General features: G+C 37.9%; 3 protein-coding genes across 3 annotated transcripts in view; 2 read left to right on the top strand and 1 right to left on the bottom strand.

Moving 5' to 3' along the window:
- Positions 1-4,414, top strand: part of LOC140943417 (DNA repair protein XRCC3-like) — a 22,270-nt gene extending 17,856 nt beyond the window's left edge. The window contains exons 5-7 of the mRNA XM_073392500.1: positions 1,770-1,801; positions 2,084-2,219; positions 3,356-4,414. Of these exons, the coding sequence (XP_073248601.1) occupies positions 1,770-1,801; positions 2,084-2,219; positions 3,356-3,487 (300 nt within the window). The 3' untranslated portion in view covers positions 3,488-4,414. The remainder of the gene's footprint in view (positions 1-1,769; positions 1,802-2,083; positions 2,220-3,355) is intronic.
- Positions 4,415-4,455: 41 nt separating this feature from the next.
- LOC140943416 (regulator of chromosome condensation-like) lies at positions 4,456-10,516 on the bottom strand. Its single transcript, XM_073392499.1, has 4 exons — positions 10,379-10,516; positions 10,034-10,230; positions 7,455-7,643; positions 4,456-7,026 (listed from the first exon to the last, which is right to left on the bottom strand). The coding sequence occupies exons 1-4, from the start codon at positions 10,461-10,463 to the stop codon at positions 6,205-6,207; spliced, it is 1,293 nt and encodes a 430-aa protein (XP_073248600.1). The 5' UTR covers positions 10,464-10,516; the 3' UTR covers positions 4,456-6,204.
- A 1,558-nt stretch (positions 10,517-12,074) lies between these two features.
- Positions 12,075-24,526, top strand: part of LOC140942534 (ral GTPase-activating protein subunit alpha-2-like) — a 39,659-nt gene continuing 27,207 nt past the window's right edge. The window contains exons 1-13 of the mRNA XM_073391449.1: positions 12,075-12,277; positions 12,387-12,497; positions 12,753-12,802; positions 12,988-13,045; positions 15,229-15,272; positions 15,583-15,835; positions 16,449-16,570; positions 16,794-16,932; positions 19,635-19,972; positions 21,712-21,783; positions 22,350-22,604; positions 22,755-22,828; positions 23,300-23,411. Of these exons, the coding sequence (XP_073247550.1) occupies positions 12,124-12,277; positions 12,387-12,497; positions 12,753-12,802; positions 12,988-13,045; positions 15,229-15,272; positions 15,583-15,835; positions 16,449-16,570; positions 16,794-16,932; positions 19,635-19,972; positions 21,712-21,783; positions 22,350-22,604; positions 22,755-22,828; positions 23,300-23,411 (1,782 nt within the window). The 5' untranslated portion in view covers positions 12,075-12,123. The remainder of the gene's footprint in view (positions 12,278-12,386; positions 12,498-12,752; positions 12,803-12,987; positions 13,046-15,228; positions 15,273-15,582; positions 15,836-16,448; positions 16,571-16,793; positions 16,933-19,634; positions 19,973-21,711; positions 21,784-22,349; positions 22,605-22,754; positions 22,829-23,299; positions 23,412-24,526) is intronic.

A 24,526-nucleotide genomic window follows, 5' to 3' on the forward strand; every position in this document is an offset into this window, starting at 1 on the left:
CTTGGGGTACATGGCTAGTGAACACTCATTAGAAATATCTGTTTAAAACGGTCGCCTTACCGGCCGCATTGGTTATTAAGTTATCCTGATGTTTGAGAGGTGGTACCCTCTTGCTGTCAGATTCGAAGCGCTTAAACAAGCCCCAGAGTTGTTTGTTTGCTCCCATCGAGTCTTCTTCATTTGTCGGGGTAATAATCTCTTCCACATACTGCCCGTATGCGGCACGAAACTTCTTTTGGACTTGATGCTTAATGGTCTTGTAGCGAGGTTCCTTTCTTGAGTGTAGCTTATCTCTTTTCCTCATGAGGCGTCTCAATGAGGGGACACATATTGTAGGCCATTTCTTGAGTTTGTAAACCGATGTGGTATGAATCGCTTGATACCAGAGGTCGATTCCTCTCAAAAACTAGACTACAGTTCATTTATTGATAGATCACAGTCAGTAGAATGCACGACAGAGTCTGCATATTTAGGCATGTGTTCTTTAAGGCCACCCCAGTCTACTTTTCTATACAAGGGAACCATCCTGCGTTTTTGTTTGTTGATTTTTGCTTTGATATTACCATAAAAGACACAGCATCGTGATCACTAACAGCTGGGATGACTTTAGTCTTGATTATAAGACTGTCGTTTTTAGTTACAAACAAGTCTAAATCATTTTTACTCCACGTAGGATTGGTTAGATCAGTAGATCTGTAGGTCAGTAGATCAGTAAATCTGTTGGATAGGTGGATCGATTGATCGGTGGATCTGTAGATCGATGGATAAGTAAGTCTGTAAATCGGTGGATCGCTAGATCGTTGAATCTGTAGATCAATGGATTAGTAGATCTGTAGTTCGGTGGATCTGTAGTTAGATGGATCGGTAGATCTATGGATCTTCAGGTCGGTGGATCTGTAGATCAATCGATCATCAGTAGACCGCTAGAACGGTGGATCTGTAGATCAATGGATCAGTAGGTCCGCAGATCGGTGGACTTCCGTTCCTTCCCCAAACTCTTGTTAGCGAATGTTCGGTCAGCAGTCAAAAACAAGCTATTGGACCTCCATAGTACCATTTACACAGAGCATTTTGACATCTCGCCCCTACTGAAACTTGCCTGGACATTTCTTGGTGAAACTTAAGACAAAGAAGAAACAGAACAAAGCAAAGTTTTTCAACTTCCCTGAACAATAGCCCAACGTATGCATGTGTTGATGATGTCAGTTTTGCTGTTTCCTCTGTAAGTGTTTGAGAATTATTTTCATCAGATTCTCACTGGAAATTCATTGTTGTAAAACATCATTTTGTTTACAATAATATTGAAATCGAGGGTTAACGAAATTTGGGAGTTCTGATGTAAACGTGAATTAATAACTACCTTTAGCCTTCTCCTAACCGTGCCCTGCCCTCATGGAGGAGGATAATGCTGTACAGCTACACAACTACCAACCTATCCCTCCCCAACCTAACCTAACATTTTGCTCCTCAACCCTTCAATTCCCCAGTGATCAACTTAATTTCCCCCTAACAATATCAATACAAGATCAAGAGAAATGGTTATGAGAGTCAATAAAATGACCACCAAAGGAAAACTGCTTTGATCTTTTCATTAAAATTCTCTCGACTAATTCTTTATGGAAATGTATAGACAGGGCAGTTTCCAAGAATCTTATACACATCCAACTGCAGGTTAATTAAGAAAATAATCTACAATGCAGTCAACCGTACTTCTGATAACCCCGGAAAATAACTACTACCATACTCAATATTCCCTAAATGTTTCTCAGGTCTCTGATGTGATCCAAAGTGACAAGAACAGGTATGTTCTAATAATAATAATAATAATAATAATAATAATAATAATAATAATAATAATAATAATAATAATAATAATAATAATAATAATAATAATAATAATAATAATAATAACAATAATAATAATAATTATAATAATAATAATAATAATTATTATTATTATAATGATAATAACAATAATGACGATGATGGTGATGGCGATGATGATGAGCTGTAAAACTTCTGATTTCATTTTCTGAAAGAATGTGTTGAATTTGATGACATTAATTCCTTTTCCTTTTTACAGTGGCATCAGTGACGGTAAGCAAAGAAGTGTGATACCTGCCCTTGGCATGGCCTGGTCCAGCATGGTGACAATGCGACTTATGTTATCACGAACAGAGCAACTAATACAACCGCTTAATCAAGCCCTAGATAGAAGGGTAATAAAAAATATACATGTTTTAGGTACCCTATTACATGAAATTTGCGCGACACGCTAATTTCGCGAAATTAAAGTAACGCGAACAATGAGTGTGGCGAACATAACATGACGCGAAAATTAAGTGACTCACGTTATGTCCATAATCAAGGAAGAACGAGTTTATTACCACAGAAACGTTTACAAATCACATTTTTTACTTTTGTGATGAATTTTTAGTGTAAATGGATGTTGTGGTCAATTAACTCAAGAACAATAATTCACGTACAAGCATGAACTGCTTGGTTGTTACTGTTGACATTTAGTCCCGCTGTTCGCGTTATCTGAAGATTGACATTATTGTTCCTTTGATAAAGTCGTTTTATTTAATTCAGACATGTTAAATAACATTGTCTATGAAATGTAAGTTGTTGTACTCAAAAACGCGAATTTAAAGTGATTCAAAATATAAAATTTTCCCAAAATCGCAAAATTTAATTGCGCGAAATATGCGCACATGTCGCGAAAATTTCATGTAATAAGGTAGCCTCTTCCTGTCTCTCAGATAGTCACACAAAGCAAATTAGCAAAGTGACCTTGGAAGTAAACGGCAGGTTAAAGCCCTATTTCGGGGGAGACACAATGGAACCTTAATGTAATAAAAGGCCAAGGGAATCGAGGTCCTTTTCCATATAACTATTTTATTTCACTACTAGGTATACTGGGCAAAGATTATTAATCATTAATAATTATACCGAGGACTTCGTTACACAGGGGATCATTAAATCAAGGTTCCACTGTACGTAGGGAAGAAAGGGCGGATCAGCAGTTCTATGGTCATAAATGGTCTGAGTTTGTATCCCCAGGTTGATGACAGTTGTGGGAGCTTGAGATTAGTGTTCCTTCTCTTCCCTGCTACACGAGAATTTTTTCTGGGTACTTCCCCCCCCTCAAAAAAACTCTTAATTCCAATTCCATAACTTGTCAAACAAATTATTAATGCAGCTTAAGGTGTTTTGTACCTGACATGAATTTAAAGCAGTCGCCCTTTTTGAATAAAGCCTATTCTAGAAGTGAAGAATTGAAACTGCTGAGAAGGTACAAACTTCTGTAATACTTTAACATATCAATCTTGATCTTCAGTCCTTTTATTTACAGGACATTGACCCTGTAATCAAAAGACGTCTGAGGGTTATCTTTGCACCGCATCTTCCAAATTCCACATGTTTGTTTTATGTCAGTGGTGATGGTGTCCATGGGTACAAAGAGAAGCATCAGGAAAGGGAATAATTCAGGATAATTCTAAGATTCTCCAATCGGTAGACTGAGAAAGGTCAAGTCAAAGAAACATTATTATCAGTACCAATTTCATGAATGTATTAAAAAACATAGTTTACTTTAAGTGCTACAATAATAATATTTTTACTCAAAATATGAGTCGGTTCGTTCTGCTGTCTAGTTCAATGCATACAAAAATTAAAGTAAGTTAAGGAGAAAAGTTTTAAGAGGAATAACTCCAACATGATTTATTCCCACAGTTCATTATCATTACACCCATGGGAAGACATGGAAGCAGAGAGGATTTGGTCTTTTCTTTACAGTCCTACTTTGAAATGAAATGACAAAAAAGCAGTGCTTTTGCCTTGATGCATTTTATTGTTCTGAATTTATAACATTCATTTGATTGTTTTACTTCAGTCTGTCCTCCATTGCTACAACAATAAAGCTGGGCCTCTGACTTAAAATCCTGTTTAAGTTATCTGATCGTTACTTTTTTCCTGGAAATTTAAATTTGCAATGAGAGAAGGGCCTTATGTCACATCACGATCAAAATACTGGTCTGTATTAACAGATAACTGATTTTAATTTTCCTTTAAAAAGTTACCAATGACGCTAAACATCTTCTTACTGGAACTGAAGAAGATGAACTGGGCAAAGAGAGCGTGCATGCTACATGTAAACGTAAACAGAGAACAAGGACAAGATAATCTTTAGACCAGGCCCTGAAGTTGATCAAAGAATTACATGCATGGCGGGTTTTGAATTTTGCATGGTCATTTTATTCTTAGGTCCCCACATAAATTGTCCTGCAAAAATGATTAACAGCATATCAAGCTAAATTTACTGAAGATGGAGCAAAAGGGACAAAAAAATATTAGTTCAAGTTAAATGGGTTTAATTGTGAGGTTGCAGAGCTGAGAGCCTGCGAATAATGACTGGAACAATGATTATTATTAAAGCAATATTCACTACAGTCACTTTTAGTAAAATAAATTTATTTGCCATAACTCATTTGATTCCATTAGTGCCATTCTGGGCAAATTGTAATGAAAAGAGAATTAACTTATTCCTATTTAATTATCAAATTAGATAGGAAAATTTACTTTACAAAATAATGGGAAAAAAAGCAGAAAAAAATTAATATTTACAGTATATCCTCATAGCATAAAAAAAGAACAAAAAAAAACAGTCTTATAATAATTCAGTGAAAGAAACAAGATGCAAAACAATCTGTTTGATAATACAATCTCTGAAAGCTAATGTTAGGTTTTTGATTTTTAAGTAATAGAGAGATTTAGAGTCAAATTTACGCCAAATGACAAACATGAATTTGTACTATGTGACCAAATTGTTGGTAATTGTTGTTTACTGTTAATTACTTCTACACAAAAATGAGTGGTTTCACGCCAGTTTTGTCCATAAAAATTGCTCTGGACACTTTTTATTTGCTTATGTTTTATTTTAAGAAATTCTTAACTTGAATCTGACGTTTGCTATTTGCTGTTGATGTGACTCTTAATCTCTCTAATAAGAGAGGTACTATGATCATTGTGTTTCTGTCAGTGACTTGTTGAAAAATGTTTAAATGTGGCCACACACCTAAGAGTGATTCAAGCATAAAACAGACCTGGCCCTGGGATAAATTACTATCCAGTCGATAACGTAATAACAAATAGGTCTCTGTAGTCCTTATTTGCTGGAGAGTAATTTATCAGGTGGATTTGCCATCCATCGTTTGAACAACTGGGACCTGCAAATTGAACTTTACTAAGGGAATTTTAAAGTTTTTTTTTCTTTAAAAAAAGGAATACAGTGTTGTCCCTAGGATTTTGAGAAGCCCAGGGGTATTCTGACTGTGATTTTCAACAGTGTTTGTATGGAGCCTGAATAACAATAGAGACAGCTTAAAAGACTCTTTGACAAGCTATAATTTTGTTCTGTATACTATATCTATGGTTGACCAAGTTCTCCATTTACACACTCCTTTAATAGCACAGGATTTTCGTTTAGTACTACATGTAAGCTTCTTGAAGGGCCCTTGTTTTCTGGGACAGTTTCAAGATGACTGCCTTTCAGCAAAATGACAGATCTGAACATGTTCATCCAACAGTAAATCAATTTCATAATCAATTAATTGCAGGAAAACACTGTCACAAATAAAAACACCACACATTCTCGAGGGATTTCTACTTTGAAATACCTGGTTCTAGATGTCATCATAAACTTCCATTGGGTTAAATCTTTGGTTTTTACGCCAGGTGTCGCCAATTTTCCTGTGAACTATGCCAGGCGGCCCGCCTAGCCCAAAATACCTGGGGACAACACTGGAATAAAGAATAATTTGATGCCTGGGATTTGATGGCCCAATTCAAATTCTCAGGAATTGTGCCTTCTTAGTATGAAACCCCACAGTGGCTTATTTGAGGTACTTCTTGCAAACATTAGTTTAACTGTTGTCACTTGTATAGAAGATGAGAAAGCAACAAATCATTATAAGTGTGGTGAGAGTTCACCTTTAGCAGAAAATACTAACAATACGCAACAGATTTTTGCAATTAAGGTCCAAACATTATTGTACACTTACTTCATTAAAAAAATAAAGAAAATTAAAGAAAGAAGAAAGAAAATTAAAAAACTTACTGCACAAAATATGCTGCACAATGTTTGAACTGCATCCGTTCCACAATAATTTATTATTCTACACAGCACAGTTACTGCTGTTATTTTCACTGAGTTCTTTCCCTTACAAGCATAGCAGTATGTTGGCCTCCTGCAGAGATTCCTAATACTTCATGCTGATCAGACTGTAAATTTTTTCCTTGTACTTTAGTGGGTAAATACTCATCCTCATCTTCTCCTGTTCCTAGCTGTAGACAACTTCCAAAACCCCAAGAGTACAGGTCACCCTTGCTTGACACTGCCAAACTGACAGCTTCACCGCAAGCAATCTCAGAAATGGGGCTATTATCGAGCGCAATGACTGGAACTGGTGTAGATGTTTCCTTGGCATCTTCTCCTACCCCAAGCCTTCCATACTCTGCCCTTCCCATTGCATACACCTTTCCTGAGGCATCCAGGACTATTGTGTGGTGTTGACCACTAGCTATTCTGACACATTTGTCCCCTAAAGATGTCAGAGATTCCACCTTTGCTGGAGCATACAATGTTTCAACATCTCCTGTTCCCAGTTGGCCGTAGTTGTTCAAGCCCCAAGCATAGACGGAGTCATCTTCAGCAACTGCAAAAGTTGAATAGCTCCCACAGAAAACGTCTTTAAATTTAAGTTTTTTCCTGTCTCTGACTTGCTTTGGATTGAGAATGTACTGAAGACCCCGCCTTCCGCCTCGACTGGTAAAACAACCCATTATTCTGCCCAACTGTCCTTGCTCGGCACATCCCCAGGTAAAAATGTTGCCATTCTTTGTCAGGGCTGCAGTGTGATCATTCCCAGATGCTATTTTTATTACCGGGTTGTTTTGCAGTGCCAAAATCACAGTGGGTTTGTGTTTGATGCCATCTACTTGTAAGCCAACCTGTCCACTTGCATCCTGGAATGGGAAACCCAACAAGTTGGATTTAACCAAGACAAAAACTTTTTTTCTATGCCACTTGTCCATTTGACAAGTAACATTCAAAATTATTTAGTTTTCCAAAATGAGAGGGAAATTGGGGGACTGCAACACCGCAGAAAAAATAACAAACACCACATTACTGTAAAAACACTGAGATCGCAATAAAAATTTTTGTCCTATGATTAATCTAGGATCTTGGAGCTGGTTTTGATTTTGCCGAGACTCAGACTGACCTCAAGTTTCTAAGAACCCTATTCAGTAATGCAGAAAAAAGAATGCATGGTGGCGTGCCTTTTCTTTACCTTTTTTTACTACTGGAGGCAGAAAGCTGCCAGAGCACAGAAAAATGTATTTTTTAACTTATAAATTTTGAGGGAAAAATATCATTGTCCTTAAGTACTTACCCTATAAGTGCCCCAGCCAAAGACAGTCCCTTTATCCGACAAAGCCATTGTGTGGCTGTCTCCTGCAGACACCATGACAACCTTGACACTTTCCATGTCTTGAACAATACCAGCGGTAAACTCCTCACCATTATCACTTGATGTGACACGGCCCAGGCCTCCCTCATCATTACAGCCCCATGTGTAGACCTATGTTAAGGAACAAGAGAAAAGAGGGTTTTCTTGCAAAAAAAAAAAGATGGTCCAGAACTATTGGCTACATGCACAAAAGAAAAGACACTAGAAAGGGGTCAGTTTTTATGGCCAATTTTGTTTTCATTTGTGAGGAGTGAGACATTTCAATATTTTATTTTTAGTTATCAAAAATAATAAATTCACCCCCGCTAGTTTCCCACTGTTTTCTAAGACTGTGCAAATAACATCAAAACCTTTATAACTCTGCAGTAAAATTGCTTCCAAATGGAAAATATTTCCATGATTGTCTTGTTTAAGATTAAAGGACTTTATAGTTCCCTTGAATCCTAATTCTCAAGTAAGTAATACTCAGCAAGTATCCTGCCATTTGCCACTCAAGAAATAAAAAGAAACTAAAAGACTTCTGGCACTGCTACTACAAACAGGGAAAAAAATTGGCCAATACCTGACTTGTGCATCCCCAGTAACAATTCCAACAACAATTGTGGGATCCCCTCTCATTTCAGGTGAATTCACAATTAGTCCAATTTACAGCCAAGGGTGCCAATAAGGTTCAAGTTCATTGGACTGTAACAACATTTTTGAGGTAGGCAGCTTTAGTAAGTAAAATGGTTGATTTTGCCATCTATCACGGTGAGTGCGATACCTGAGAATCAGGGCCAGTCACATAAAAGCTAACGTCAGAGGTAACTGCTAAAATCTGGCATTAGAATACAGAGTTTGACAGAATGCAAGACTTTTATGTGTTCACACTTGACTTTCAGATTTATTCAAATGGCTCCTGAGAATAGTCAGCAAAATAGCAGACCAAAAGCATGTTATAGTTGATGATTTCTCCACATGGCATGCTGTCTTTGACAACGCTGAGTTGACCTTGTTTTGTTACAATCCTTACTCTTTTTCTGACATAAAATACTGTAAATCATAACAAAAATTTTCTTACATTTCCATAAGAAATTGCAATGGAGGGGGGTTTAAAGTGAAGTTTGGGGTGTGTCACTGACATCTTAAGACCCTGATCCTGTTTTACACTAAAACCATTCTTTTTGCTACCATGTTTAAAACAAGAGACCATTTTTCATTACCCTTATTTATTTATTTTTTCACATAACCTAACATTCTATAAAATTGTTTGTACCACAAATTAATGTAGACTGTGCACTGCAAATGCACCACCCCTCCCCCCCTCCCCCACCAACTTTCAAGGCTTGAAGTCCAGAAGGAAATCCTGTTCAGGACACAAAATAAATAAAATTGTATCTGCTGGTTTATTAAAAACTGAATCATTGGATAATGCAATTCTAGAGCTCTGATTGGCTTAGCCATCATGGTTCATGGGTTACCGTAAAATTTGGAAAATAAGCCCCGGGGCTTATATTTTTCAAAGGCCCTTTTTGAGGGTCTTATTTTTGGAGGGGCTTATCTACGGAGGGAAATTTGCGTTTCAAAATTGATTGGGCTAGCCTTATGGTTGGAAGGAAATTTACCGTTTTTGCTTTGTTTTACTTTGTATTTGAGGGCAATTTCCAAGTACAAGCCCCCGGGGGGCTTATATTTGGAGGGGCGATTTAACGGAGGGTTTTTTGCGTTACGAGTTTGGGGGGCTCATATTTGGAGTGGCTTATACATGGAGGGGCTTATTTTCGGAATTTTACGGTATTATAACATGCTCTCCAAATATGGTAACTGCACGTGTCTGCTCAAAATTTAAAACAAGCTGAAAATTGGTTGTTCTTAAAAATAAAGTCAGGAAGAATTCTCGATATTTTCTGGGCGCTTTTAATGAAACAATTATTGCGCTTGCACTTGTTAGATATGGGATGATTGTAGCCAACTCAGTGCAACACACCTTGTTGGCTATCCAGGGGCGTAGCCAGGATTTTTCAAAGGGGGGGTCACAGAGGCTACTCACCAGATTGTCATGTCGACTATATATGGTTTATACCGATGCTTTCCCTCGTGTATCAGCGGGCTCAGTCGTATTATCGCGGCATGAAGGCCATATTAACTAAAGACAAGAGCTGTTGACGAAAATACTTTACAAAAAAACAAATTTTAAAAGTGGGCTTTTCAACAATGGTTTTTACGGCCAAGATATAAGTTGTTTGCTCAAAAGAAGGCCTACCAAGGGGGGGTCACGGGCACCCCAGGACCCCCCCTAGCTACACCCCTGCTATCTACCATCTCATATCCAACGCACACTTATGGAATAATTGTTAATTAGACTCAAGACCCCGAAAAACATACCCTGTTCAGCGGCACCTCCCTGTTTAGGCCAGACAAGGAGGTATGTTTCACTCCCCCCCAACTCCTCCCCAGTAATTAAGGAACTGCAAATGGTCCTCTGTGTAATAAGCCCCATACAGAAACATGTATAACCTAACCTTTCCATCACTTGTTAGGGCCACAGTATGCATTCCACCACATTCCACTTGGACAACCTTCAGCCCATCAAGTCCCTTCACAAAGGCTGGCTTCTTTCGTTCCAGAATGTCTTCACCTAGACCCAGCTGGCCAACATCTCCTTGCCCCAGTGTCAGGATATACCCAGCATCTCTGTTGTCACGAGAAACCGGTGCATCTGTGTATTAAAATTTTGGTTAAAACAAATAACATACTACAATATATGTTTCAAGTGAGCACAAATCTGCAAAGCTGAGAGCTGCATGCACCCTTTGAATCGAAATTATGGCAAACTATTAACGACTAAACTGCAAGAATTATCTCACCTCGGTTTTCTTTCTTCTTATCGATAGCTGCTTCCACTGGCTCCTCTGCTTTTCGTTTACTCGGCTGGCGTTTCCTTGCAGGCATACTGTTAAATTCAAAACGTCTATATCGATCAGTTTCTCTTCGAAGATTACCTTCGAAGACCTCGTGCAAATGGCCGACAATGCGCGCGCAGAGATGGCGGGAGATTTTGAATATTTTGACCGCAGACCAAAATGATCGCGGGATTCTACAATCTCGTTCTCAACGGGGTAGAGGAGTGAGAAAGATTATATTCAAATCTTAAACAAGTGCTTGTCTGATTAACTTTTCTAATTGTTTTTTTTTTTCTTTCTTTACAGGTAATTCCCTTCAAAAGACTGTACTATCAACATTTTTTCAAACTTGGCACAATTACCGTTTTTATTCGATTAACCGCCCTGCCCTGAGCGCTTATTGAATTTTTGGACCATGAATATGGGCACTCATTCGAGGTGGGCGCTTATTCGAGGCTGGGCGCTTATAAAAATTTTCACTATTTTCAGCAAGTGTAGTATGTTAATTTTGCAACAGTACAATAAATGGTAATAATAAAACGCGAAGATGTAACAAAGCAAGGTTTCTGTAAAATACTCTAAAGAAAACTCCGTCTTCGGGCAAGTCTCTTATTAATCTCGTACCCAGATCTCCCACGGCTAAGGGAAAGGGCGCTTATTAAATTTTTTTGCCTTCAGGATGGGCGCTTGTTCGAGGTGGGCGGTAATTCGAGGTTGGGCGCTTATTCGAATAAATACGGTAATAGTCATATCCCGGACATTAAAAAACTGCAATAAAGAGATTGGGTCACGGTGCTTCCGTTTCGCAGTTTATGCCATTAATTCTAAGAGATTTTTCTCGTTGCCCTGCAAATGTTCAAAACGTTAACAACCGTCAAAAATTCTTATCTTATCGCCGCAAAAAACTATATAAACTTGATAAAACCTATAGCAAATTTGTTTGTCTCTTATTTTTATGTAAAGTGACTTAAAATTACCAGATTCTACTGTTCTTCTGTTCCTTTTTTCCTTCCGTCCCTACGCTCCTAGTTCCTACTGTTCACATGTCCCATCTGTCCCTACATTCCTATTGTTCCTCTGTTCCTTCTATGAGTACCGTTCCTACTGTTCCTCTGTTCCTTCCGTCCCTACTGTTCCTACTGTTGCGAATTGCAACTTTTTAACGTAAAGTTAATATTAAGAGTCTTTCGTTTGTTAAAACAGCAAGTATACCGTAGTCCCTCTAAACACTTAACACAGATGTATTGGTATGGATGTTTATAAAATATCGATTATCTCATCATTCCTCCAGATCATCCTTGTCAATGATGTGCAGATCTTCGCATTCCCCTTGTATCTCTTACCATACAAAAAAAGTGAGCCGGAGGGGACGGGGCACTTATTCGAGAGGGACCATGTAGGATGGAGACCTTTTCCTCTTAGAGTGATAAAGATCAATAAATGCTGTAAAATTGGCCAAATTACAAAGTTCAGACTTGGCCACAAGTGGAGGTCAAAATTTTTCTCAAGTGCAAGGCGCGACCCCGATTTTTTTTGTGTTTTCACTGCGAAGGACTGAGAAAGTACAGGCCAAGTTGTGAACTTCCTTATGAAATCCCCGCCCCAGTCCCTGATGGTAAATATTTTGACAATTTGACACATGCGCAAAGTAGCATCCATCTGGAGGTGGAACATGGCTGCCGCGTCATGAATGAATCTCGAGAGATTATATGCGATACTTTCTCCAATTTCATCTCGATGTGTGGGACACAAATATGTTCCATAACAGGAGAGGCCATACGGACATCAAGAAGACTTCGCAAAAATTCCTAGACCTTAAAAAGGAGAGCCATGCTAGGCTACGCGCTCTTCGATCTTTGCTCGGTATGTGTTTCCTTGCACCAGCTCTGCAAACTCTTGAAATATAAAAAAAGTACACACGAATTATGCTCCAAGGGATTTGTTTGATTTGCCTGTACACCTTGCCTTTCAGATTACCTTGATGCTTCCGACTCCAAGAAATTTTTCAACACTTACTATTCCGAAATATTTTACGTATTTCACGATGTTTTCTCCATGGTGGAGGCAAATCTCAAAACAAGAGGTTGGTCCTTTGAAATATTTACATCGCTTTGCAGCCATTTGGATATTGACACACTAGAACAACCTGCGGTAGAAATTCAGTTAGATTATTGTCCTTCTAACGTTTTTTGAAGATACGATTGTCTGTTCATCTAGGAAGTAAATTTAAACTTCTGCATTATGAGTTTATTCAAATGGCTGAGTATTTTCAATAAACAATATCGCGGAAAATAGCTGGTTGATCGGTGCTAACGTACAATATTTATTGTTTTTTCAGGTCATAAGTCACAAAGGGAAGACCTCGACTCAATTCTTATTATGTTAGAGGTAAAAAGCAATATCTTTTTTACTTTGTTTAACATTGTTTTTTTTTACAAAAAAATTGAAATTTATATTCAAGACAAACTGCTAATTATTGCTCATGTTCTGTTCAAGTTAATATGAAATGTGAAGTAGGATTGTACATAAAGGGTCCAAAATATAACGATTTGTTTTCGTTCATCTACAAACAGAAAATACTGCTTTATCTTCCTGATCTGATTCACAGAAGATGGCAATTTCACAGTATTGGTAAGCTCTTTTGACATAATTTTATGCATAATAATTATAAGAATCGTGTATTGCCAGAATATTTTAGTTGTTGCTGCTTTGTAAAAAGATAATCACCCTATAGTTATAGTGGTGTAATCAATATTATGGGTAAGGTAAATTAAAGGCACACATCAGACAAGGAGGCCCACTTGACCAAAGGTTATACCCCTGTTTCTGCATTGCCACTCCCCTTTGGATAGAAATTAATGCTTGCTTACTTTAGGGTTACCACCAGCTGTTCCGACAGCAAGGTGTGAAGCCTGACCTGCAGATCTAAAAAAGAACACTCTTTATCTGAGTGTCAATTTTTTTTGCACAAAAGTACTAAATGAGGATACTATTTTTATGTCTCCTACTGGAAATGAGACCCCCATGTTAGTTGTTACCTGACCTTTGTAGGTTGACCATTCAAAGTTTATTTGTCTTTGTGACATTTGAGGGTAATACTTACTGACTTTCACTTGCTGCTGTCTGAGATGGTGACTGCGTAATTGCCTTTGAATATGAAGATTGTTGTTGACTATTTTTATCACATGTAAAACTGGGGACTGAATTGTCTACTACATAGGTTTGGTGTTTTCAGACTACTCTCTTGCTACAAGCCCTGTATTTCTGTGGTGGTGTTATAAATACTAGCATGACTGGACACATGGCAGTGTTCTAGTCAACATGTATGTGCACCGTAGATTCAGGGTTTGAGCCTAGCCACTGTCTAGTTCCCAAGTTCTCATCAGTTTTCCAAAGTTGGGGCATGCATTGAAAAAAAAAAAAAAAAATTGTTTTCATTTTAATTAGTTTTCTTGCCCTGTTTTCTGTTGGGAATTTACTAGACTTCATTTTGGTGGGAAAAGTTTTAGGATCTTAGTATTACATGGAATTAAGGGGAAGAAGATTTTCCTCTGAGTTTTGCGTGTCAGCGCTATAAGTTGTCCTTGACTGTTAAAACTGATGATGTCACATATGGTTCAAGGGACTTAGCTCTAAATGGGCGGCTACGGTTGGCTATGCATGGGTGGTTAAGGGGTGAATGGGTTAAGTACTTATTCAGGGCTGTGCTCTAGCAGAGCCCGGTGGCCCCTGGCACCTAACTTTTGCCCCCGGGCGACTAGAAAATCTCAGATTTTTCATACAAATCGTACCCTGGGCACCCTAGATTTTACAGTTTCAGAGCACTGGGCTCCCTTCAATTTTCCTTAGAGCACAGCCTTGACTTATTGCATTTTTTTCTGTCAATACCCAGGTGTACAAATGGATACCATGCAGGGGTAGTAGGAATAATCTTAGTTGCTTCAGAAACCAGCACAAGCTTCTGCTGTGTAGCTATGTGACTGATTTCTTCCGGTAGTAAAATATTATTGGTGCCTCAGTATTGTTGTTTTGCTTGAGTGTCAGAAGGTTCTCTCAAGCAATGTATTGTGGCACCAACATCAACTTGGAGTAGCCTACATTTTTAACAGAAGCAACGTTAAGAATGGACCGAGGCCCCATACAAACGTGTAGTTACTTGTACCTTGTAATTGATAGTTTAATACAACTAGTTGCAACCTGCGGCTCACTGCATCTGAAAGAAATCTGCCTCAAGGTCAAACGGATGAGCAGAAAAAAATATAAACTCCACAAAATAGAAACTTGAATGGCACTACCCTTGTTTTTAATTTAGACTATAGCTGTACTTGTATTGTGGAGGGAGGGGGGACATGTGTCAGAGAGAATAGGGGGCAGGTGGAGTACAGGTGGGAGAGGAAAGAGTGGGAGAGGGGAGTTCTTTAAAGGTGGAAAAATGGGAGGAAATTACACAACAATGGTTAATATTTTGCAATTGAAAAAGGGCTAAATGGAGGAAGCCTAGTAAAAGGGGCAGGAGCCAGGAATGCATGGTATGAGAGACAGGAAGTTTGACCTCCCCCCCCCCCCCCTCCTGTACATGTCCCTCCCACTGTAAAGTATTAGCTTCTGGAACTTTCTTTCAAGTTATTGTTATGAATCTAATAGCATTAAGACTGTTCTGTGTCAAATCTACTGCAGTGAAATTGTATTATATTTACACACAACAATAGATCTCTTTATTTATACGGCTTCTTAATGTGGCTGAAAAATCCTTTATCATACACGCACTCTATCAGAGGACTTCCATTAATAACTTTTGATCCCTGTATAAATAGGTCGTATCATGAGAAAGCTTCTGCATCATGGGAATGCACTGAAGGTATGCCATTATAACTGTAAACAATGCATTGCATGTACATTTAAATTGTACATAGATCGTGATAATTCAAGTTTTTGAGGTAAATTTCAGTGAAATTTTGATGCAGAGAAAGGAAACTTGTTTCATTTGAATTACAGAGAATTTGATTTATCTGAGTTCGAGTTAACGGAGTACAGTTGTGTAAATATGACTGAATGGTGGGGTGAAAGCCAAGGAAATAAGTTTGAGCTTGCCTGGAGTTTGAGTTATCTGAGTTCAAGGTATTGAGGTTCTACTATATTTTCTTTTCCTGTATTATTTTTATTCACAGTTGCGGCGCGAAGGTGCCCGTCTTTTTATGCTGTGGTTCCAGGCATTGCAAGAAAATTCAGATGAGTTGTGTCAACTCATGTATGCATGCATGATTCCTGGTTTTCCAAATCCCATCGACAATGTGGAATGGAAGAGCAAGCTGTCAAGAGCTGGTGCTGAAGAAATTTTTATGTCAATAAATGAAAGTGGCTACAGGGACCAGCCTCCTTCTACAAGCAATTTGCATTTGTCATCTGACAAAGAGAGTGATGGTTGGTTTTGTTCTCACAAAATAATCTCAACCCTCATGTTGCAGAATACAAAGTACTTGTCTGATATATGGCTCTAAATGTGGACATTTGCGTCATTCATATCTAAAAAGATACATCTTCTACTATGATCCAGATTTTTTTTCTCCTTAAGATAATTATATTTTTTGTGTAGCCACAAGGAGCAAAAAACACGTATGAAAAGGGTTCTTGTTTCATTGCAAAACCGTTCTTGTTTCATTGCAAAACTACAACAAAGGGACAATTTCAGCTTCAAATTATTATTTTGCGTAACGGAACTGGGGCAAGTTTCTAGACAATCACCTTTTAGCCAGGTAGAATTATCAAAACTGCGAGTAAAAGCATTACCGGCAGGACTACAAAAGGGGCCATAATTACCTCTTTTTAGACAACTGTTGAAAATTACCACACCCTTTGAAGTTGCAATGTTATGCGCAGTGCAAAAACAGAGAATCACCTTAAGGAGACATTTTGGCGATTTTGGTGCTTGTATCGGCAATGGAACATTATTGCAAAAATGTGGTGTTAAACAACCTGTTTAATATCAGGGGTTTTGGAGTGAAAGTTCATTCTTGCTAAATCTTCTTTTTTTCAGACTGGTGCTTGCAAGATGAGGTAGGACCGATCTTTCCTGCCAACACCACTGAGAGATTGCCACCACCAGAACTCTTGACAAAGTTTTTTCTGGACAAAGTTTTGGATTGTATGAGCACCCAGGTTTGTAATGAAATTACAAAATAATTGAGGAATTGTAGATGAGTTAATTTTGGGATAGGGGGTTGCGGCAGAGGTAATAAAGGTACAAAATAACTCAAATTTGGTGGAGGAGGGGGGATGGGTAGGTTGGGGGTGGGGTTAAGGGAGATGACTTATGATGTAACGAGTGTTACTTTCCTTCTGCAGCTATCTTAAAATAAAAATTTTTCCTCTCTATGTTTAGCTTGTTCTTGTCGAGTGGGATGACAAGAAAACCAGAGAACATGCATTCTACTTCCTGTTTGAAAACTTTAAAAAGTTCTATCTGCCGCATATCTTTGAAGATTTTAACCCTTCAAGAGCATTATATGATTCATCACCAGGTAAGTTTGCCATCTATAAGTTAAATAATAACAATTTCAACAATAATGCATGTAACGATAGTTACTTACAAAAGATAGTTTTACTTACAGTACTTGTGAGAAATGGCAAATCTTGGCTAGCTAGTCTGACAACATGTGCTTTGATTTACAAGAGACCTTTCTGAAATTAAGCAACAACTCAAAAGTAAATATTAAATTTTCAGTTTAATTTCGTTCATACATTGTTTTATTTACCCATTGTGTAGTTCCAGAAAATATCGAGACCCCCACCATGGAGGGAATTTCACTTAGGACTCCCCCTCCACCTCCCTGGATTTTCCATTTTTGCAGGGAACTGATGGCCCCCACCCCACCCCTCTGGAATTTCCTCAAGTATGACAAAGACCCCTCAACTCCTCTGGAAAAGTTCTTTGTCACAAAGAAAGACTATTAAAGTAAAAGAATGGGGCCATTTATGGCTAGTACGCAACAGTTTCCATCAGAAGCTTGTATGCTTCTGTTTCCATTTACTTGAGTGATACACAACATTAAAACACACTACACTATGACAAAGTAACCTAATCTGCAATTTTTGCTCATTGGCTTACTTTAATTGAAACAGATAAAGTTAATAAGTTGGTTATATTTGTGAATTTACCTTAATAAGGGCAAGCTTACGATTTGTTATTTGTCTTCACGGTGTAATCTTGATAGAATTAACGCCATTTCATGCAGGAATGCAGAACAAGTCAAACTTTCAACCACAAAATTAAGGCAAAACAAAGGGAAGAATAAAACCTCTGAATTCTGAAATAATAACGATGAATACCCCCTGAATCTTGAAGGGAAACCAGGTTCAATATATTTTACTGTTTTCCGATCGACTCATGCGACATGATGCACAATGGCTGTAATGTTTGGTGAAATAGACACTATTTCAGCGAGAATTCGATCATGAACATGCCAACACCTTCAACCACAAAATTAAGGGAAAATGAAAAGGAGAATAAAAACTCTACATTCTAAACTGGTTACAATGTATAGCTTGTGCTTCGTAAAGCAAAATTGCCACTCCACTGTTCTTCAGTCGATCAACCGACACGACGTGATGTGTTGCACGTGTCAAATGATAAAACGAGTTGTAGTCAGTCTAATTCCTCTGAAATTGCATCCAAAACGCTTTTGAAAGAAAGGAAACCTGGTTAGGATCAAAAGGAACAATCTTAAATGATATATTTCAAGTTATTTATGTCCTAAAAATGATCTACCAGGTCGGTAAGAAACAATGTTCAAACTCAGTTCGAAAATGAAATGATATTGACCCCCTGGAAAGTGATTTTATCGTCCAACCCCTCTCCCATCTGGAATTTCCTGGGCCTCTGAGCCCCCCTACACCCCCCTGGAATTTCCAATTCCCTCCGTTGTGGGAGTCTGGATATTTTCTGGAACCACACATTTTGAAATATGTGTACTCACTGTCTTGTGAATTCAATATGTTGGTGTTCTTGTATCTGTTTTCTTTATTGTTATGTTTCAACCCTGTTATTGTTTTTTTTTTTTACTTTTCCTTCCTGCCTCGATTAGCTAGGCTATTTCGTGGGCAAAGGTCAATGGTTATGATAATGTATCCAAAATGTCTTAATAAACTTGAAGCCGAACTTGAACATGTACTTGTAAAAGTTATTACAATACTTGTGAAGAACTTGTGAATTTTGGTTAGTCTGGCAATCTGCCATGTAGCATAATAGTTTCTCTGCTGCAATGTACTGGTACATGTACATCACTTGACTTGTTCCTGGATGGTCTCTGGTTTGAAATCTTTGGTTTGGTTCCCTGTGAGCAGGGGTCCTTTGATTCTTCCTTTTCCACACTATCCAGAAGATTGATCAACCTCTGCTCTCTCTCTCTCTTTCCTTAGTCTGTGATTAGACAAAGAAATACACAATAGGTTCTGTATTGGCTGTAGCGTTTGAGCTTTAGGTAGCTCAGGCTTATTCTGCATGTTCATGTATTGGTACAGATTACATAAAACTAAAGACACAACGGAAACAACGATACTAGCTCCCAGTGAAACCATATTTACTTGGTTCTTAACCTTTTAAGTCCCAAATAGTGATCAACATCAATTTTCTCCTAATGATATCCATACATTGGCAAGAGAAATGGTTATGAGAATTAAGAATAAAATGATCACCTAAGAGAATATACCTTGATCTTTTATTAAATTCTCTCAACTAATTCTTAAGGGAAATGTATAGAAACCAGTTTGGAGAATTTGTATGTGGATATTGGGGCTTAAAGGGTTAACCTTGTGTATTTTGTGTGTATGTAATTTTGCTCCATTTCACTCAGGGGAAAGGACCCTTTGTGTGAAGGGAATTGGCGTTTTTAGATATAAGGGAGTCACATCTTTTGATACGTACAGTAGTAATGACATTTGCATCTCTGAAGTAAAAAGTTATTTCTCACAAATTAATGATGGTGACAATCTGAATAGTATCAGTCTCAACTGCTGTTCACAAGCCACATACAGTTGATTATTGAAATCATTAATGGTAACTTCAAATGTCCACAAGTTGCTGCAGTGTAAATACCAGTTAAAGCACTTGACATGATAACTGCATAACTGTCTATGTTTAAAATCATTTTAGTTTCAGTGGCTTAAATCCTGATTTATAGTGGCAGAATTGATAACTACAACTTTGTCACTATGTACCTTTCAGCTGCACAAGTTCCACGGAAGAGGAGCAACAGTGCTGGCAGGGAAGCAGAGCAAAGAATGATCAGTGCAAGAGACTCTGTCCTCAGATGGTTCGTTGCCTTCACTTTTAGATTCAAGAGGTCTGACAGTGTCTCAGAATCGCCAAATGTGAATCAGTCAATAGTATCAATATCATCCACAGAAGGTAGTGAGCCAGGTTCACCTCCGACAACAGGTGGAGCCAATCAGTTTAGTCCAGCACGTAACAAAGAATACTTATATGATGCCAGCGATGTGATCAGAAAAGTGTTGTTCTCTACCCGCTCAAATATAAGACTGCTTCATGAGGTTCTACGACAGGTACGTTTACATTGTAATGTGCTTGTACTCCAAACTAGTTTCAGTGGCTTGAATTCTAAATAGACTAACAACCATAAACTGTCCCCTCTGCCTATCTACATGTAACCAAAAAACACATCTGTTTGTGAGCCATCCTGTAGCTTGTTTTGAATGAAATGGATATGTTATGATGGATTGAAGCTTAAGTAACAACCGGTAAATGCAAAACTTATGACGGGCACTGCTACTGTTGCTTTTTCTTTCCCCCTCATTTATTAAGCCCCCTCTGTTTATAAGCCCTTCTTAAACCCTGGCTTTACAAAGATGCATAAACCCTGGGCTTGAACATGTAAGCAGCAGCTTACAGTAGCCAGTCACTATCAATTTATTTTAATTGTCTAGGGGCAGATTTCAATTTTGAAAAAAAAGCATCTGTTGTGTGAAGGTACATGTAATGACCTCATGCAATGACAAAGGCAATGACAACTTCAAATGTTTGATAAACAAAACAACAACTTTGCACATACGCCATTTGCACATCTCCCATAATGCATCTTATTTGCCTCCCAAAATTTTGCATAACCTTTGTTTTTCATTTCTCCTGGGTATTACAGCTGTTCCAAGAGAAATTGAAAACAATACTTATGCAAAATTTTGGGGGGCAAATAAGATGCATTATGGGAGATGTGCAAGTGGTGTATGCATTGCACTTTTTGGTAAATTCATTGCTGTCCTCTACATGACTGCTATGTGAAATTTCATAATGCAAGATTCTGAAGAGGATATTACGACCACACAAAAGTGACAACAAGTAATTCACCTTGAGAAAAATTTGGCTACAACTGACAAACTGGGTTGGCTGAAATCCATGTACATGTATCATATCAAAGTGCTTAATGACATCAAAGTGATATCAGTAACACTTCCATTGTCATCATTTTGTTGGTTGGGTAAAGCCCCTAATGACACTTAAAGGCTGGTTTTCACTAGTGACACAGTCGGAGTCGGAGTCGTAAGTGGAGTCGTAAGAATACTAAAAGGCTGGTTTTCACTAGTGACAGAGTCGGGGTCGGAGTCATAAGTGGAGTCATAAGAATACTTATGACCTAGTGAAAATAACAAATTGGAGTCATAAGCAGAGTCATAAGCCCGAAGAAATCGGAGTCAGACGAATTAGAACGTTTCTGTTTCCTTCCGACTTTGCTTCCGACTTCGCCACTTACATTCCGCTTATGATCTAGTGAAAACCAGATTGTCAGAGTTGGAAGCAAAAGTGCAAGGATAAACTAATCACAATGCACGTTCCTTGGCTTTGTGATTGGTTAAGTCCTTCCACTTCTGCGTGTGACTCCGACAACCCAGTTTTCACTTGATCATAAAGGACGGAGTCATGCACGCTGTAAGTGGAATCAGAAGAATCAGAATACGCTTCTGATTACGACTCCGACTCCAACTCCGGCTCAGTTACTTGTGAAAAGCAGCCTTAAGAGCAGGCTTCTGGGATTGTTAGTAGTGACAAGGGAAAAATAATTATTATTGGGGCCACTAGCTGAACGACACATCCCCAGTAATGATCCAAGAAACAATTGGAGGACACATTTCAGTTCCAGTTCCCTTCTAATTTCTAAAGTGGTGAATCGTGTGATTTATTAAGTTACTTTGATTTGTGACATTTCCTTGAAAACTAAGGAAGAACTAGAATAGATACATTTACTCCACGGGACCTTGGTCAATATTAATTACCTTTGTGTTGTTTTCAGGGATTTCTTCTTCCAGCCAAAAATCTAAACACCGTGCGGCAGGTACTTGGGGTGTATCATGATTGGATTAAGGTGAGCTAGTGGTATAAGTAATGCAAATATACGTACTGATGTGCTTTTACTGTCAAACTTAGAAAACCGTGAACACCTGAAAAACTTCAGGAATGTAGATTGTGTAGTGACCAATCACAATAAAGGTCACTGGGGCATGTAGCAAATCTCAAAACCACAAGCCAATTACTGTTGCTGTTTGTGGTTTAGTTTTCTCAGGCCTTACTGGCTTTTTCCTCGCAACACATCATTCCGTTTGATGTTCATGGTTTTGTGAGTTTCACAGTAATAAGTGATTGTTCGGTTTCTGTTGGGGCATGAACTTGGTAATTTTGTTTTGTCTATTAAGAATTGGTTAAATTTATTTCTCTGTTTATTAATTTGATCATTCATACCAGTGTATTCTTTGCCTGTGCATACATATATATCGGTTCTAACATCCAAGTATGACAGTCTTCATTTGTTTATTAGGATGTAGATCTGGAATGATTCCATCTTGCGCTTGAAGTTCAACTCTACTTAGTTTATTCAAATGTAAATTAATTCCATTATGAAGTGTGTAAATTTTCTACTGTGGATTTTTTTAGAGTGCAGATAAACCTGTATTTATGCTGGAACCCACCCAAGAGTTGTTGAGACCACTCGATGGTGAGAAGTACAGTCCACAAAGTCCCATTAGGAGTCTGTCATATTCATGTGCTGTAGATCGAGCGAGAGAAAAAGTTTTCCAACTGCCACAGGAAGATGTGCGAGCTGGTCTTCAAGCCAACCTGAGGTTTTTTATCTTACATTCTGCAGCTGTATTTCTTGTGGAAGAGGATGAAATGTATTTGGATAAACAGGTGACTAATAGTTATTTAAGTATATCATAAACATACAGTCATGTTCATTAAAATCTGCATGTACAGAAAATTAAGGTAAAATTTCTCCTTTTTAATTTTAATTTTGTAACTTTTTTTTTTGGCTTGAACATGTGTTTTTGTAACTTTAAGGTTGATGTCTGCAAACGTGTCATCCATCTCTATCGGAGTGTTGTTTTAGAAGTGCCAATGGAACCAACCACATGGTATTATAATTAATTTTTACCTTTAATTTAGCCTCTATAAAGATGTCGATTTGTGGAATAATCTGTTTCTAAGTGAAACACAATAGTAATAATAAATGAAAATTAATGATCTCATACATGCAGGCTTTAGTTAGTTAATCCAGATTATTACTGGCTGTTAAAACTCTAAACATTAGTGGTGCACTTTGATTCATCTGTTCAGGTCTGGAAAAATAAAAGTGTATGCTTTTGCTTTTTATGGTACAAAAACCGCAAAACAATCCTGTCAATAATAATGAAAATCTCTTTTTTAATATAATGATACAGAGACTTTCAGTAGCCTATTTGTTTTTCTGTATTTTACCAAAATTTAACAAAGTTTGCAATTAAACTCAATTTCATATTGTCCACTGTTAAGAGTGAAAGAGGTACTGTTTTACTGTTGAATACATTTTTAATGATTCTGACTAATTTTTGATTGTTGATCAACAGGGAGCAGATGTTAGAGTCTCTTCTCGAGGCTTCAAGACACTTGTTAGTTCCTGAAATGTCACAAAACAAAGCAGTGGCAATAGCTAGACAAGTTGTAGGCAGCCTACTTCAGGTTAGATTAGAATAACGCTCTTGAAAGATCAAGTCATAACAGACCCAAGGGGTACTTGGGTCAATTTTTGCTGGATATGGATTTTGCCGCTGTGCTATCAGAACCGTATTATCCACCATTTTCACATAGACCATAATGACCTTGTTTACCCCCCAGAATGGACCTTTTTACTGATACGGCGGCCATATTGAATTAATTGGATTTAAGGAGTATTATGGGATGCCCAGGGGGCATGAGCACGATCTCATATACTTGCATCAGTATTTATGTACGCTTTTCGGGCCAATTTTTCTTCAAGTTTTCCTAGGAAAAAATTGTAATGAGAAAAAAAGATCGTTGTGCCGTCTTTGGATGTAATAATGATCGCCTTTTTCTTGAGAAATATAGATTGAAGTTCTCTTTTTGGCCGAAAAGCGCTCGTAAATACTGAGCGAGTGCCCCCTGGGCATCCTATAATACTCCTTAAATCTAATAAATTCAATATGGCCGCCATAAAAAAGGTCTATTATACATACATGTAACCATTGTTTCCAATTTCTCCTGGGTATAATTATAGTTATTCCTACCCTGTGTGCAGAGGTTTCTCTCTTTACTCCCTGTGAGTAAACAAATCAAGTACACGACAGACAAGCCTCGCGAATGACTTTGTAAATGCTAAAGCCATGGGAGAGAGAAACCTCTGCTTGCAGGGTAAGTCATTCCAAGAGAAATCAAAGACAAGGGTTTTGCAACATTTTGGGGGGTAAACAAGGTGCATTATGGTCTATTTATAAATGGTGAATAGCCTTCTCTGTGGCCAATTATAGAACCCATCTTAGGGTGGATTTCCACTGCCACATAATTTTGATGTGCGTATGCACGTAAAATTTACATAGAGGCAAAGTATGAGTGGCTGTGCTTTAACATAAAAGTTGAAGGAGATGCAATTTTAACATTTACGTCTATTTTATTTAAATTACACAACAGTGGAAATGCACCTTTGGTCACTTACACGTACGGGCAAACGTAATTTTTGCAATCCCAACTTATTCACTTTCTGTAACATTACATGCATTTAACTGGGAATCTTCCCATTTATAAATCCCTGCTTACCAGAAATTTCTTACCCCCAAGAT

Source organism: Porites lutea, chromosome 7 (genome assembly GCF_958299795.1).
Source record: "Porites lutea chromosome 7, jaPorLute2.1, whole genome shotgun sequence".
NCBI classification, from domain to species: domain Eukaryota; kingdom Metazoa; phylum Cnidaria; class Anthozoa; order Scleractinia; family Poritidae; genus Porites; species Porites lutea.

Bases quoted from the DNA above. Each gene is read 5' to 3' on its own strand.
- LOC140943416 (XM_073392499.1), bottom strand. From the start codon at position 10,463: ATGCCTGCAAGGAAACGCCAGCCGAGTAAACGAAAAGCAGAGGAGCCA. The intron at 10,231-10,378 runs GTGAGATAATTC...TTTAATACACAG, and splicing joins TAAGAAGAAAGAAAACCGAG to ATGCACCGGTTTCTCGTGAC. The intron at 7,027-7,454 runs GTAAGTACTTAA...TTCCCATTCCAG, and splicing joins TTGGCTGGGGCACTTATAGG to GATGCAAGTGGACAGGTTGG.